Raw genomic sequence first — 13,956 nt, 5'->3', positions numbered from 1 at the left:
GTCGCACTTGGATGAGCAAAACGTGTGGCAACCGCTAGACATGCACCCCCAAGATTTAAAAACAAGTAAAAGCTAGGAAACATGGCAGCGGTTATCTTACCAGGCAGAGTTAAGTTAGGAAAAGAGAATGTCCTGAGCGCAATGCAAATGCAATTTTAAGGTGTTGCTTTCAAATCAGTGGCAACTGGACTAAGAGAAGAATGGCTTCTTGAAGTTTTGAAGGTCCTCTTGTTTTTTTCTGGTGGTCACTGAATAACACTGTTTCCTGATGCACCTATATAGTTATGTGTTCTGTCAATCATTCAAAGTTGAATATCTTCGCTCAATAAGATCCCATCAAGTTGTGCCTCTAAAAAGTCTTGCAGTCGTTGCTAAATAATTTTTTCGAACACCTATAAATTACTGTGCATTCTGTCACTTATTGAAAGTTGAACACATTCAATCGCTGGGATACCATTGAGTTGTGCTACTAATGGGTCGAGGTGCAGTAGGATTGTCCTGGTTGGCTGCATGTCCGTCCCCTCTGGTCTCCTGTGGATCCCTAATACTGCATGCGGTTGTGTCCTCGCATGCCCTTTCTGTGTGAATGTTCTCGCTCGTCCCTGGCAACTGCGGGCAGCGGTGGCAGAAATGCTGGAGGGCGCGTGCCAATACAACTTGAGGCCCTTGGCGGACAGAACCAGTAATATGACAAAGTCGCTCGGCGGCCATCTGTGGTGCTGTCGTTTCCGAAATGCTCTGCGTCGTTCCCACAGAGCATTTTGGAAGTCAATTGCTGTGAATCGGCCTAAGGAAGCCGGTAAACGATGGGGCAGAAAAAAATCCCAAACCGGAAACTAGCAAACGTCCCACCTGCGCTGGGACACTTGGCCCAGTGCCATCAAGTTTTCTGTGCGTACTCAGTCACAGAGGGTGTGGTCAGAAAATTGAAGACAAGCGATTGATTGGTCCGTTGTGCATGTAGCTTTCAATGCCACGTTGGCTGAACGTTGAACGGAATATAGTGTGTGTGTATTACTGTTATAAGGTCTGCACTACTTTTTGCATCGCTGCCAAGACTCGGGCGTCTTGGACATGATGCAAAGATAGAGTAGATTCATTCCACGCACGTTTTTACGGTCCACGTATTCTCATAAGACTTTTATCTGTGCAGAAAGCAATGTGTCGTAGAGATGAGGGAAGGAAAAGCTCAGGGGACCGGCCTACATTCGTGACGTGGCACATATAACCTAGACGATTTTTAATCCTGTCCGCGGAGAAAAACCTCGGTTATGAGAGTACGCTGTGCTGCATTCATCTTTAATTCGAGACCATTGCCAAGGCTACAATTGCGAGCTAGCCCGTGTTCCCCGCTTCAAGGACTGCCTCTCTAGCGGGAGTGCACGTTCTGCGGAAAAACGTTTCAGAGCGAGGTCTCTCGCTCTTAGTTTTGGCATGCAGCCTCGGCTTAGAAGCCGCAGTCACGCCGCCAATATGTCGTACGAAAGGCAGTCTGCTGACGCTGTCAGAGGTGTTTCTTCCTATTACGACAGTCCCGTCCCGTCACGTTGGTCGTACAAAAGCCGTTTGCAGACACGTTCGAAGCGCACTCGCGTACGAAGCGGATGATTGTCGTCGCGTCCGCAGAGAACTCTGCGTTTTTCGTACGACGTGCGAGCCGCAGGACTGCGTCTGGAGTGGTGGACAGAGTGCAGTAGTGCGGTCATTGGGGCCCACTGCACTTTTACTCCCCTCCCCCCCCCCTCAAGAGCATTCGCGTGACACCCCCGTTCTGGGCCACGTTGCAGGAGTACACCCCTGAGGTGCAGCAGATCCACCGCAAGGAGAAGAAAGCCCTGGACGCAGGGGGCATCACCCTGACGAGCGTGAGCACGCGGGCGGACGGCGCCCCCGTGGCCACGGCCCCCAAGGCCGGCTCGGGCCCCAAGAGGGACAAGGACGTCAAGGACGGGGGCACAGCATCGAACCATGCCGCCCTCAACGCCCGCAACAACCCCTCAGCCAACAACAACAACACGTGCGTGGCGCCGTGCCCTTCAGGGAGCTTTTTCGAAAGTGCACGCCGAAAAACCAAATTTGACGTTTGTGTTTATCCTTTTCAATTGCTGCGTACAGTACATTTAAGACTCGCGCTTTTTTCCGCGGGTGCATTGCATATTGGAGTCATTATAATAATTTTGGCAGAATTCTATAGTACTAGAATATACCTGGCAACCAAAAGTTGTAAAGAAAATTTTTTTTTTTTTTACATGGCGGGCAGTGTTTGAAAGGGTTATACAGCATAAGGCCGGTCTGCCTTTGAGGTGTGGCGACGCTGGTTTACGCTGTAGGTCAGAAATTTAGCCAGTGGAGTACGACTGCTAGCCGGGGGTCTTTAACGTGCCTCGCGCCAGTACTATGCTCATCCAGATCGAAACGGGGAGGGTGGGGAGATTGAACCCGGAATCGCTGGGTTCTGCAGCGCAGGTTTTTGCTGCACGTGCTCAGACTTGCAGTGCACTAAAACACTTAACCACCGACCCCCACCCCCCATCCCCCATAAAAACTTCTAATTTGGTGGGAAGTGCCCATTTGGGATACTAACCTAAGGGGTAAAGTTCGCCTCGTGCCAATTTCTTTTTGGGGTAAAATGTAAAAAAGTGCCAACATCATGTTGGCATTCAGTGTTGCACGGTGTAACATTCAAGTCCAATATTGTTTTATAGCCCCTATAATCAATTTCAAACAAAAAAAAAAGACTTTTGCGTACGGTGTTTGAATGCCACTTTGCGGATGGGATCCTGGGTTCAACCTCCACCTCTGCCCCTTCGACTTGAAGGAGCATTGTACCCGCGTGCGGTCGTGTATCGCCACTCCATGATGCGTGTTAATGACCACAGGCAAGCAGTGGTGCTGCATTGGCTAAATTTCTCACCTGCAGAGTAGACCAGTGTCACCATACCTCATAGGCAGACCGGCCGTGCGCTATCTATAGTCGGGGACAGGTTAAGGGGAGTCATGGCCCGGGAGCGTTAACTTAAAAACCTTTCACTCAAATTGAAGTTTCAGTCATTCCTACAACATGCTGGCTTATTAAGCTCCAGAAAGAAGTTACTTGAGTAGAAAATATATTAAAGAAAAATAATGGCAATCCACAAATGTTTGTTTTAATGTGCAGTAGAATACTCATAGTGCAATTAAGGTAAAAATTAAGTGTAGAAAATGTAATTCTAGAGAAAAACAATAGCACTCAAAATGGACAAAACATTCTCATAAATTTGCATGTTTAAAAGTTTTTTTGGTTCTCATTAGGAAGGAGTTTTATCAGAATGGGTACTTTAATTTCTTCGTTAGGAAATTTCGGTTCAGGACACCCCTGATTGAGGTCTTTACACTTTAATATAGTCCATTTTCACATTTCTTCATACAGCATTTCCTAACAAAAAGTGAAACTGAGAAAAATGCATTTGGAGTTTGAACTTTAGGTTTCTCTATTTTCTTTGAGTCGCAGGCACACAAAATTTTCCTGGAGCATAGGTAGCACGTTGCTTTTTGAGACTTCCTTGTTCCCCTTGCAATAAGTACCGGCCTGCTTCATTTGTGGGCGAGCTATAACTTCGGTAGCGGGCACTCCTCGGCATAGAAACTGTTGAGAACTAAGGCAAGTGATATTAAGGAAAACTGGCAAAGCGGCAACATGATCTGAAGTGGAAGGTATTGTCAAAAGTGCGCTGCAGAAGATAACACGATGTCGCAACACCGGGCAGGACCAATCGTAAGCCCCACTTCGGGTCTTAACCGATAAGATAACTCAATCCATACATTTTCTGCACTTTTTCTTTTTGATTGTATGGGGTTCTCCTGGCCAGTGGTACTTCTAAACTTGGGAGACTTGGGAAATCAGTGACACTTCCAATGAGGGCGAGATGTTTTGGTTACAGTTAAACGAGCATGAAGCAGCCCTAATTAAGAAATGTAAAAACTTTCTCCCTGCTTGACTTTTTGCGAGATAAATCCTGCGTTTTTTTTAAATGAGATTTTGAAACCATTTTTTTGAAGTTTTTGAACATAAATATAACATTTTTCAATAAGATCTTTTTTTTCTTTTTTTTTTTTTTTTTTCATTGTAATTCTGAGGCCAACCTCAGAGTTAAGAGTTAGAGTTAAATCGAAACTCCTCCCACCTTTTCTCACCTTAGCAAAGCAAACGCTGGAGTGGATGCAACCTCCTCTCCAAATGTCACTCACTCTGCTAGAGTGAAGAGAGGTGGGAGGAGCTTCCCCTAAACTCTTAACCTCTCATTAACTACCACAAAATACCCAGCGAGTGCCCACTCAAAATTCGGAGATAATCGCGAAAAAAATAAGGGATGGGCGCTTGTCCGTTCATCAGTTTTGCGTATAAATGTGCTGTGCATATTTTCTCAGATCTTAAAATTTGGGAATGGGTGCTTAGCGTGGAATGGGCGGATGCGCGGCATTCTATGGTGGTATAAACACAAACAACTATGTCTTTTGGGATTGGAGTTGCGTGTTTGTTGAAATCGTGAGCGTGTTGTCCCGTGTCTCCCAGGAATGGGCGTGGAGGAGAGGCCAACCCGTTTGACGAGGATCACGAGGACTGGGACGAGGAGTCCAACGATGCGCTGGTGGACACCGGAGAGCCGGGGGTGCCCGTGCGTGCACTCTACGACTACGAGGGCGCCGAGGCAGACGAGCTCTCCTTCAAGCAGGGTGGGTGGCCTACCCCTCTCTGCCACGGTCCTTGGATGGCTCCGCTTTAGTAATGTTTGTTTGCGGAAGGCACCACCAGTCAATGTGGGAGTGACTGGACGCCGCCGGGAACTTTTGTCCAGTCGACTATCGGTAGCACTATCAATAGTAATATGGTGTACTGTCGTACAACTGTACTACTATGGTCATCTACCGATAGTACTATCAATAGTTGTGTGACGGTGGATTAACGGTACTATCAGTCTCTCAATACACTACTGGTCACAGAACATCTTCGTAACTCCATGAAAGAATTTGTTACGAGACCGCGCGCGACGCAGGTGTCGGCGAGGGGGCTTGGAGCCACCGATCTAGCCAACATCGCGGGGAACCTGGCAACCGGGAAGTGTGTCGGAACTTCAAACCTCCTCTAAACGAGCCACCCATAGATTGCAGTGACACATTGCATTGATAGTGCTTCTTGCCGCTGTAAATGTCTTGGGCTTTGTACACTCGATCAAGAGCTCACTTTCGTATATGCAACGATCTCAAGAGTATTCTCATTTGCACTTTTTTTCTTTTCTCAAAATGACTCTTCAAAACCACCATTACCGTCAATCTTCAACAGCATGAACGGCGCCAAAAAGTAGAGGCACTGCGAACCAGTACACTCAATTACCTAGCTCTCTTTCACTTGCCAATCCAAAAAGAAAGCTTATTTGTAGGTTCGCTTGTGAGAGATCAGTAAAGAATGACTGGTGCTTGCACGCAGTGATACCTACAAGCATAACATATCATGGTTGCGATTTTTGAGCAGCTTACCCACAGCAGAGTGGCAAAACGAAAATGCCCCCTTGAGGACAGTGCGCCCCTAGCAGAAGCTGTGGACCTTCCACCAAACTTTGGCCTAAGTTTCGTGACCAGTAGCTTGTTGAAAGACTGTGGTACTATCAGTAGATATACAATATTCAACTATCTATATAGTAGTATACTATCGATAGCTACAATGGCTGACTATCGATAGTAAACTATTGACAGTTTTTAGAGCGCAGCTCTTGAGCATCCGTTTCCGGCTTGAGCGGCGTCGCCGTCGGCGTAATTGCACGTTGCAATATGGGACGTTTCCCATATTGACGTCACGTGCGACGTCGCAAGGGTTACGAGGGTTACCCTCGCGAGGGTCAGGGTCACGAGGGTTACCTTTACGGGGATCACGAAAGTCGTGAGGGTAACCCACGTGACGTCACGTGTGACGTCGTTATTGGAAGTATGTGATGCACGATGTCACGTGACGTTAGACGCATATAATATTGCCAAAATTCCCGCTAAATTTAGCGGAAAAATATTTCGCTAAATTTACCCTCGTGACGTCATGTGCGACGACACGTTTGACGTCGCACATGACATCACGTGTGACGTTATGAGGGTGAAGTTTTAGCGCTAAATTTAGCGGAAAAATTTCCTCGCTAAATATAGTGGGGAAGGAACAGGGGCATACCTTCCCCTCCATACCCTCCCCACCTCCTCCTCAAAAACTGCACTCTAATCCTGCATTGGAGAGAATTGTTAACATCTTTAATTTTTTTATAGCTGACTGTCGATAGTTTTGAATAGCTTAGAATAGCTGCTGGTCGGTGGTGAACTCCCAATATTTTCTGATAGTTGACTATCAGTAGTTATCGACAGCTTACAATAGTTGCTAGTCGATAGTAAACTATCTATAGTACAGTCGAACCCGGATATATCAAATTCAAAGGGCATCATAAAATAGTTTGATATATCGATAATTTGATGTACAAAATATGTTAAATTAGTCTAGAGTTAAAATTTCCTTGCGTCTGTGCTAATGCCGAAGGTTGCGACAAATAGAGCATCCAATTGCCGCTAAATACAGTAGAGCGTAGTTGGCGGAGACCGCAAACACAGTCGGCATAAGCGACAAAACAGAAAAATAATAAAAAAAAAAAAAAAACTCTTAATGCGGAGAAGGCGCCGTGTAACCGAGCTTTCGGTTGCACGTCAAAAGATCCCCAGGTGGTCGAAAGTAATCCTCAGTCCTCCGCTGGGACGTGCCAGATGCCCGTCGTAGGTTTGGCACGTAAAACCCCCAAATTTGACTTTTTTTTGAAAAAATAAAAATGAAAAGCGAGACGCATAAAAAAAATTGTAAAAAATGTTAAGCAAGCAACAAAAAAGAAAGCTCCTAAATTAAAGCAGCACAAAAAGGAGGGCACAAAAAAAATTAACAAAGCAATAGCGGCAAAAGGAAAAGGTAAACAAAGATAAAGAGGTGAAGTGCGATTGCACAAGCGTGGTGACACACCCAACTTGCGGAAGACATGTTTTTTTCTTTATTTTTTTTTTTTTTTTTTCTTTTTTTTTTTTTTGCTCATTTTATTTTGGGGCCAGGGAGTCGCATAGCATCAGCAGTGTTCGAGGAAATGGCGCATAGGTACCGTTCCCACAGCGGGCACTCCCTGTTCTTCCTACGCACGCGTGCGTGCCCTTCCCCTTGTTTTTGCCATCCTCCACTTTTTCTTTTTACTGTTCAGCCTTTTCCTTTTTAAAGGGCAACTCCGGCCAAAACCTAAAATTAAATAAATTACTGGTATCGCTGTAGTGACACAAAATACGACCCCAGTCAAAAAATTACGTCCGGGGGACGCCGCATTCTCAGCTGATGCCGATAATAAAAATGCGAGCCGCTGCTCCTTGGCGGGCGGCCAGCGGGTTGCCGATCGCTAAAGCAACATTCAGCCGTGACGTCAGTATATCGTTCTCTTTTTTTCCTCCGGTCCGGGCGTTGCGCGGAGTGCGCTTGTTTGAGCCGTTACCACCGCTACTTCGGCTTGTGATTGGCGTGTTTAGCCGTTGCTTTTATCTGTAGCCGGTGCATCTTCAGTATAGCCTTTTGTTTGTTTGCTTGTAAGGACTCCAAGACTCGTTTTAGCGAACAACTCGGTGTGCCCAAGACTGCCCAGCTGTTCGTCGAAAGATGCCGAGTACAACTTGTAGCACTGTGTGCTGCTCAGACAACACGCTGCGCAACCCGGGGGTGCTTTTTCACAAGTTTCCAACGGACCGGAAATTGGAGAAGGTGTGGGTGAACGCTGTTCGACGAATAGACTTTGTGATTCGGCTTTTACGCGCGCGAGGTAAAAAGAACAAAAAAAAACAAAAAAAAAAAATGGATGTGTACAGCCCAGCACACGTGTGTTCGGGCGCCGCGGCCCACGCTGGAGAGCCTCAAAGCTTCGTGTCTCGGACTGACCCGCAGCTTGAAAGTGAGAAGGCCCCCAGTATACTGTACGTCGCTGGCAGTGCGGCGTAGAGCAACTCCGCTTCATTCACAAAGCCCTGATGACAATTTAGGCCGAGCGACGAGTACGGAAGACCACACGCACGGCGACAGCCGTCATGTACGTCACCGAACGAGTTCACGGGTTTTCCAGTCGCTAGCTTTTGGGTATACGCACTAACTCTTGCTACATATGCTGGATAACTGCCACACATACGGAATTGAAGCAAAATCAGCTTATCTCCTATCTTTAGACGGCTAGCGCAACAGAGGTAGGTGCCGCTCGGCCTGCGTACTCGTTGAACGAGAACGATCCTGACGTCACGTTCACGTAGCGGCTGATTTCCAGTGTTGCCGGGGCCTCGTGCGGCTAGTTTCGGTTTTGTCGACCGCACCCCAAACAACACTTTGAGGCATCGATATCTTTAAAACTACGCACAAAACCGAGAAAAAAATTACACCTTGTAATTCAGGGACACTGACTGCACTAAAAACAGTCATAATCCCAGAATCGAAAGTATGGACCGGAGTTGCCCTTGAAAACAACTGCTCTTTCGCTGCTGTTTATCTTACCGCGTGTATTCTGGCTTGGCGGTCTGCCAGCCCTGCAACGCAAGCGATGCGGCCGGACTTTGTTCGCTATATCGAGTGTCCCCGCCATGGGAGATCGATATAAAAAATAATTCGAAATGTACTTGAGTGTGATAAAACCGGGCTCGACTGGATCTTTAAAATGGTTGATGGTCAATAGTACTATTATCAGTTATTGTACCATATTTTCTGGACTGTACTCCACAGAGTGTACATGTTTAAAAGTTTAAATTTTATGCAGTGCCGACTATTTAATGGTATGGACTATACAAGAAATTTTTTTTCTTTCCGTGATAGTTTATTATCTTGATTTCTGAAAGACTTTATGAATGATGGAGTACCATAAAATACTGAGCAAGCAGCCGCTCAAACTTTAGACATAATCGCTAAAAAATGGGGGATGGCCGCTCTTCTAGTCATCAGTTTTACATATAAATGTACTCTACATATTTTTTTAGGTCTTACAAATTTGGGAAAGGCCACTTAATGTGGAATGGGCGGATGTGCGGTATTCTTTGGTATGTTAATGGTAACTTAAAGGGGCACTGACACCCTAAAATTTTTTTATTGTCTAAAACAATGCACGTTGTACAGTGAAACCCGTTTAGAACAAACCCACGTACAGTGAATTATTGTCGATATCAAACTCGCGGAAAATTTAAATAAAAATGCATGTAAAAAGTACTTTTTAAAACGAACAATATATTGGCTATGTCAAATTTTTGCCTCCAGGAAGGCTTCCAAAAACCTGCAATCGATTGTCTTCTAACCTGTTCCTTTCCCCCCAAAAAGAAGTAGGGAAGAAAGAAAATTCCAAAAGCTCAAGTTGCGAACAAAATTGAGCAAAGAGAAGCGATTCACAAGGGGAGAAAGCTGAAAAATACACTCTGCACGCACGTACAAAAAACGTTTTAACGCGGGGTTACAAGGCGGAAGTGAAGAGATGAGAAAGAGAGAGAAGTTCTCGCCTTACAACAAACACATCGTGGATTTTGTTTGTAAATTGTTTTTGCTATATCGAACTAATCGTAGCGTTTCCTGCTGTTCGTTATAAGCGGGTTTGACTGTAGTCGTAGACAAAAAAAATTTAAAAATACCACACCGCAAAACAAAAATTTCTTATGCGCGTGCATGCCTTTTTATTTTTCCTGTTTTCCTCTCCCACTCCTCACCTCCTTGCTTCTTTTGATTGGTGACGTCAAAAATCATGAAATTTAGAATCTTTGTAGGCAACATTTCTATAACATTTAATAGCGGCAATCGTAAAGCATGTTTTTTAACGCAATTGCGAATGCACTATGGCCCTTCTTTTTGAAATACCAGAAATCTGAGTCTGTTGTGATGTCTCCTTCTGGATTTTTATCCTCCCTTGGAAAACATGGCGGCGCTCCCGGTACGGTAGCTCCCGCGACGCCGGCACCCTTCTCTCCTCGCTTCGGGTCGCGGAGACACGCTTCGGAGCAGAGGCGCGAAAGAAACCAGACTCTCAGGAGCCCTCAAAATTTGACGTCGCTCCACTGGCGCGGATCGCGTGGGAACTTTAAATTCGAAATTTGGAAATTGTTTTTTTACTTCACAAATACTGAATTCTCAAGTTTTGAATTTTGAGGCTAATGTCCAGGCATCATTTTCAATTGTTTCAAACAATAAAAAAATATATGATTTTGATGTGTCAGTGCCCCTTTAAAGGGGCGGTGCAACGATATTCAGTTTGAATGTTTTTCACTTTACACGAGCTTACTGGCACTAGTGGGACTCAAGGATACTCACACGCGACGCCACTGACCAAGAAACTCCTTTGTTGCGCTGTAATTTTGAGGAAAAAACAGAGCGTTTTCATTCAATCTCTCCTTCGCAAAATTTGATGACGTAACGTGGGGAGCGCAGTACACCCAAGTGACGATATTTGAATGCTGTTCATAGATTGGACCCGAGCATTGCGTGGGCACTCGATTTGGGCTCGTGATAATTACTAGCTCGGGAAGCATTCGGGTAGTGGCCCGTGTCCAATCGCTGCAACGACGACAACAGCCGAACCGTAACAATGTCTGGAACTCAGCGCGCGTGTCCTGTGCCTTGCTAACCCCAGCGCATGGCTATGATCACCATTGGCGGCATATAATCGGCTCCAGATCACATGGCCGCTTGTTCTGGCTGCGAGTTGAGGGGGTGAACTCTGCTCGTTTTTCCTGTATTTTTTTCTGCAACTTCGATTGCGTGTGGTGAAAAACGAACGGGTATTTCACAGGTCATTAACGTCAGGGATCCGTTCTAAGCGGTATTTGCACAAAATACAAAAATCGTTGCATCGCCCCTTTAAGTATGTTGCAAGTTTCTTTGCAAGTTAATAAAGCAGGCATTTGGCAAATTATACTTTGTGAGAGATTTTATTGTGTGAACTGAGCACCAGGGGTAAACAATGCACTAAATGCAAACAACTAAAAAAAAAAATTACAAGTACTTTTTTTTACATTGGGTAGATTATAGTTCGGAAAATATGGTACTGTTGACAGATATGGCTTCCACTATCTATGCTACTGTCCATGGAGGCAGCGAGCTTCTAGAGGTAACATGACGGAAAAGAGCTGATTTGGCACCAACAGCTGTTTTGGTCACAGTTCGGGGCACTCCCACCGATTGCGACCTCTACTTTTGGCTTCACTTCGGATTTTCTCGTTATGCTGGCTTGAGCCGGTATGTCGCCTCCTCCTCTTCTTCCTTCCTCCATGGTACTGAGGTCAAGTTCGTCTGCTTCTTTTGTGGGGGTTGTGGTAATGTCAGAACGCCGGGTTGTGATTGGCTCTGATTGAATGATAGTGGGTAGACCTCAAGGCAGCTTGCTTTGAGGTCTGCCCACTATTCTCCATCAGAGCCAGACAGAACTCGGCGTTCTAACGTCACCACGACGCCCGCAAAAGAAGCAGACGAACTTGCGCTTTGCATAGTTTTGCAGCACTGCTAGGCGCAACCGAGGCAGTCTTTGAGTGTCGCCTTCTCTCTTTCCGTCCAGGGGACCAGTTTGAGAAGCTGGAGGACGAGGACGAACAGGGCTGGTGCAAGGGCCGCAAGGACGGCCGGGTCGGACTCTACCCCGCCAACTATGTCGAGGTGGTCCCCTAGCTTCCCCCCTGCCCGCCCCCCCCCGGCGGCGGTCGCGCGACCGGCCGCGCCACCCGCGCAACCCGCGCAACTTTCGGCGGCGTCCCGCAAGCACCCTTCGACAGACTGTGTGTGATTCCTCCTCCGACGGGCGCCTCGTGACGCGGCCGGTTGAGGTGCCCCGAGGGACGCCGTGCCATCTCCGTCGTCCGCTCCAAGCGTCCTCGGTTCGGTTTGGCGAGGCATGGTACGCCGAGATCAAGGAGTGGGGGATGCCGACGCCCGCCTAGACGAGTCTCGAAGACGGTGGCTGGGCTTCTGTCGCGTCTTTTTTAGGTTTCTGGCCAAGTCGGGCACTCTCCGGGCGTCGAGCAAATGCTCAGGTGACTTTAAGCCAGCTTCAGATTTGTTGCTCGTTTTTTGTTCTTTCTTCCAAGCGATTGCAGGTCGAAGGAACAATTTTTTTTTCCTTTCACTTTTTTTTTTTTTTCCAACTTCCAGATCGTTGAGAAGAGGCAAAGTTAAACAGGGGCCTCTAATTTAAGAGCATAGTTTTTAGCTACGGAGTTTCTTTTTTTCTTTGGAGTTTTTAACAAAGTTTTTTTCGGGGATCTCTGACAAATAAATTAAGTGTCGCGGACAGCACGGTTAAGCCACACGAGCGTCACCCTCCGCACTGCCCAGTGCTCTCGTCCAAGGGTCCTCCAAACTGCCACGGGGAAAACGAGCTTCCCTGCACGGCTTTTGACCGAGACTTTTAACCGTCGCTCCCTTCCGTGGGGAAGCCTCGTCTGTGTCGCAGCGCCATCGTAGGTCGTGCGCACCGACTGTGCAGCGTCTGTGCATTTAATGCGTCGTCCTTCCCACTTTCTCCAGGCATAACGAAAGGCCTGCAGGCACGTGTGCATGGAAACGCTATTTTTCTGGCGAGAGTGGCGTCGAGCGTGTGTTTGGGCCTCCACGCCTGTACATAAATCCAGCAGTGCAATGCAGCGTGGAGGTCGGTACTCGGGAGTTATAACCAGGATACTTGCATCTTTGCCCACCCCTTCCCCCCAGTAGCAACCATTTTTGGGGAGAAAGTGGGCAACTTACCTTCCTATGTAACCGTTGGCCTTGGTTCGAGCGACTGACTAGCAAGAGGCAAGGTGTTTGCGCGCTTGCTTCTAGGCACTAAGTGTTCTCAGTTTGTACACTCATCTGTTTTTTTGCAGGGATTACTTTCGTTTGTTTTTGGAGAAATATATCTGACAAAGGTCTCAGTGTCCTTTGTTTGCTTGTTTTTTTCCAAGTTGGTGGCTCTGTTTGTTTTCTGTGGCTTTCGGTTCGGAGACTGCGGAGACTCGAGAAATGTTGCCCTCTAGGATGTGCGGTCTTTTGTTGTGCCTCTAGATGTGAAGATTTTTCTCCATTGAACTCCTAGTGCCCTGTAAATAAAATTTACTCCAGTGCAAAAAAAAAGAAACTGTTCTTCCCAACTTTTTTTTAATTTTCTGTAAACATTTTTTCTTTTTCACAAAGAGGAATTTCTCGCAGGCTGCACACATCCGTTGCACCCCGAAATTGCAATCCTGCAGGAAATCTTAGTCCCTTTTCAATTGAGTTTCATAATCAAGCTTAATGAGCGTGAATGTGTAATACCAATGAGTGAAACAGTTTTCAAAAAATATATATAGTTTATTACTCGCTAAAATGAAGTTAATGTGTGTACCTGTTGTACTCACTTTTGAAATTTAGTTGAGCAGGACCTCTCACTCCACACGTCTTTCTTTTTAAAAAATTGCCAATTTTGTAAATTGTGCGACCGACGACCAATTAACATTTTAACTGTAGTATCTCGAGGGACAGTGAGAATCTGAGCCAAGCTTTCATGCCATACTAAACTCTTCATTCAGTGATGGAAGTGCTGCTCCAAACAGTACCATGAAGATTCAAGTGCGCTACTTGCACAAAAAGCCGTTTTTGCAAAGAATGGCGCTGCACCTGCGCCAGGGCGAATTTAAACGAAGTGAAAGAAAGATATTTTAATATCGGTCCACATGAATGTTTAAAAAAAAAAGTTGTGCGGTACAAACACGGGTTTCACGGTGTCTACTTTCCTTAGCTAAAAATCCGCCCGTCGACTGCACTTTCCACGTCGTCATCTGCCAGATGATGCCATTTTGTCAGTGATGTCGCGAAATTAAGGGTCGTACGAAAAATTTGTGAAATGGCAGTATGGCGGTTGCTGTAACAAGAAAGAACCAGGGTCTCGTACTTCAGACGAGATCTCCCGG

The 13,956-nt window shown here is 46.3% G+C and overlaps 1 protein-coding gene across 4 annotated transcripts in view; it reads left to right on the top strand.

Annotated features, from left to right (window-relative positions):
• Positions 1–13,141, top strand: part of LOC115310162 (protein kinase C and casein kinase substrate in neurons protein 1) — an 87,655-nt gene extending 74,514 nt beyond the window's left edge. For all 4 annotated transcript variants that reach the window (XM_040498776.2, XM_040223254.2, XM_040498777.2 and 1 more), the window contains 3 exons: positions 1,788–2,017; positions 4,553–4,713; positions 11,592–13,141. In XM_040498776.2, coding sequence (XP_040354710.1) covers positions 1,788–2,017; positions 4,553–4,713; positions 11,592–11,701 — 501 coding nt within the window. In that variant the 3' untranslated portion in view covers positions 11,702–13,141. The remainder of the gene's footprint in view (positions 1–1,787; positions 2,018–4,552; positions 4,714–11,591) is intronic.
• Positions 13,142–13,956: the final 815 nt, after the last annotated feature.

This window comes from Ixodes scapularis, unplaced genomic scaffold, assembly GCF_016920785.2.
Source record: "Ixodes scapularis isolate PalLabHiFi unplaced genomic scaffold, ASM1692078v2 PGA_scaffold7__128_contigs__length_106722199, whole genome shotgun sequence".
NCBI lineage: Eukaryota > Metazoa > Arthropoda > Arachnida > Ixodida > Ixodidae > Ixodes > Ixodes scapularis.
This window is presented reverse-complemented; position numbering and strand designations above follow the sequence as displayed.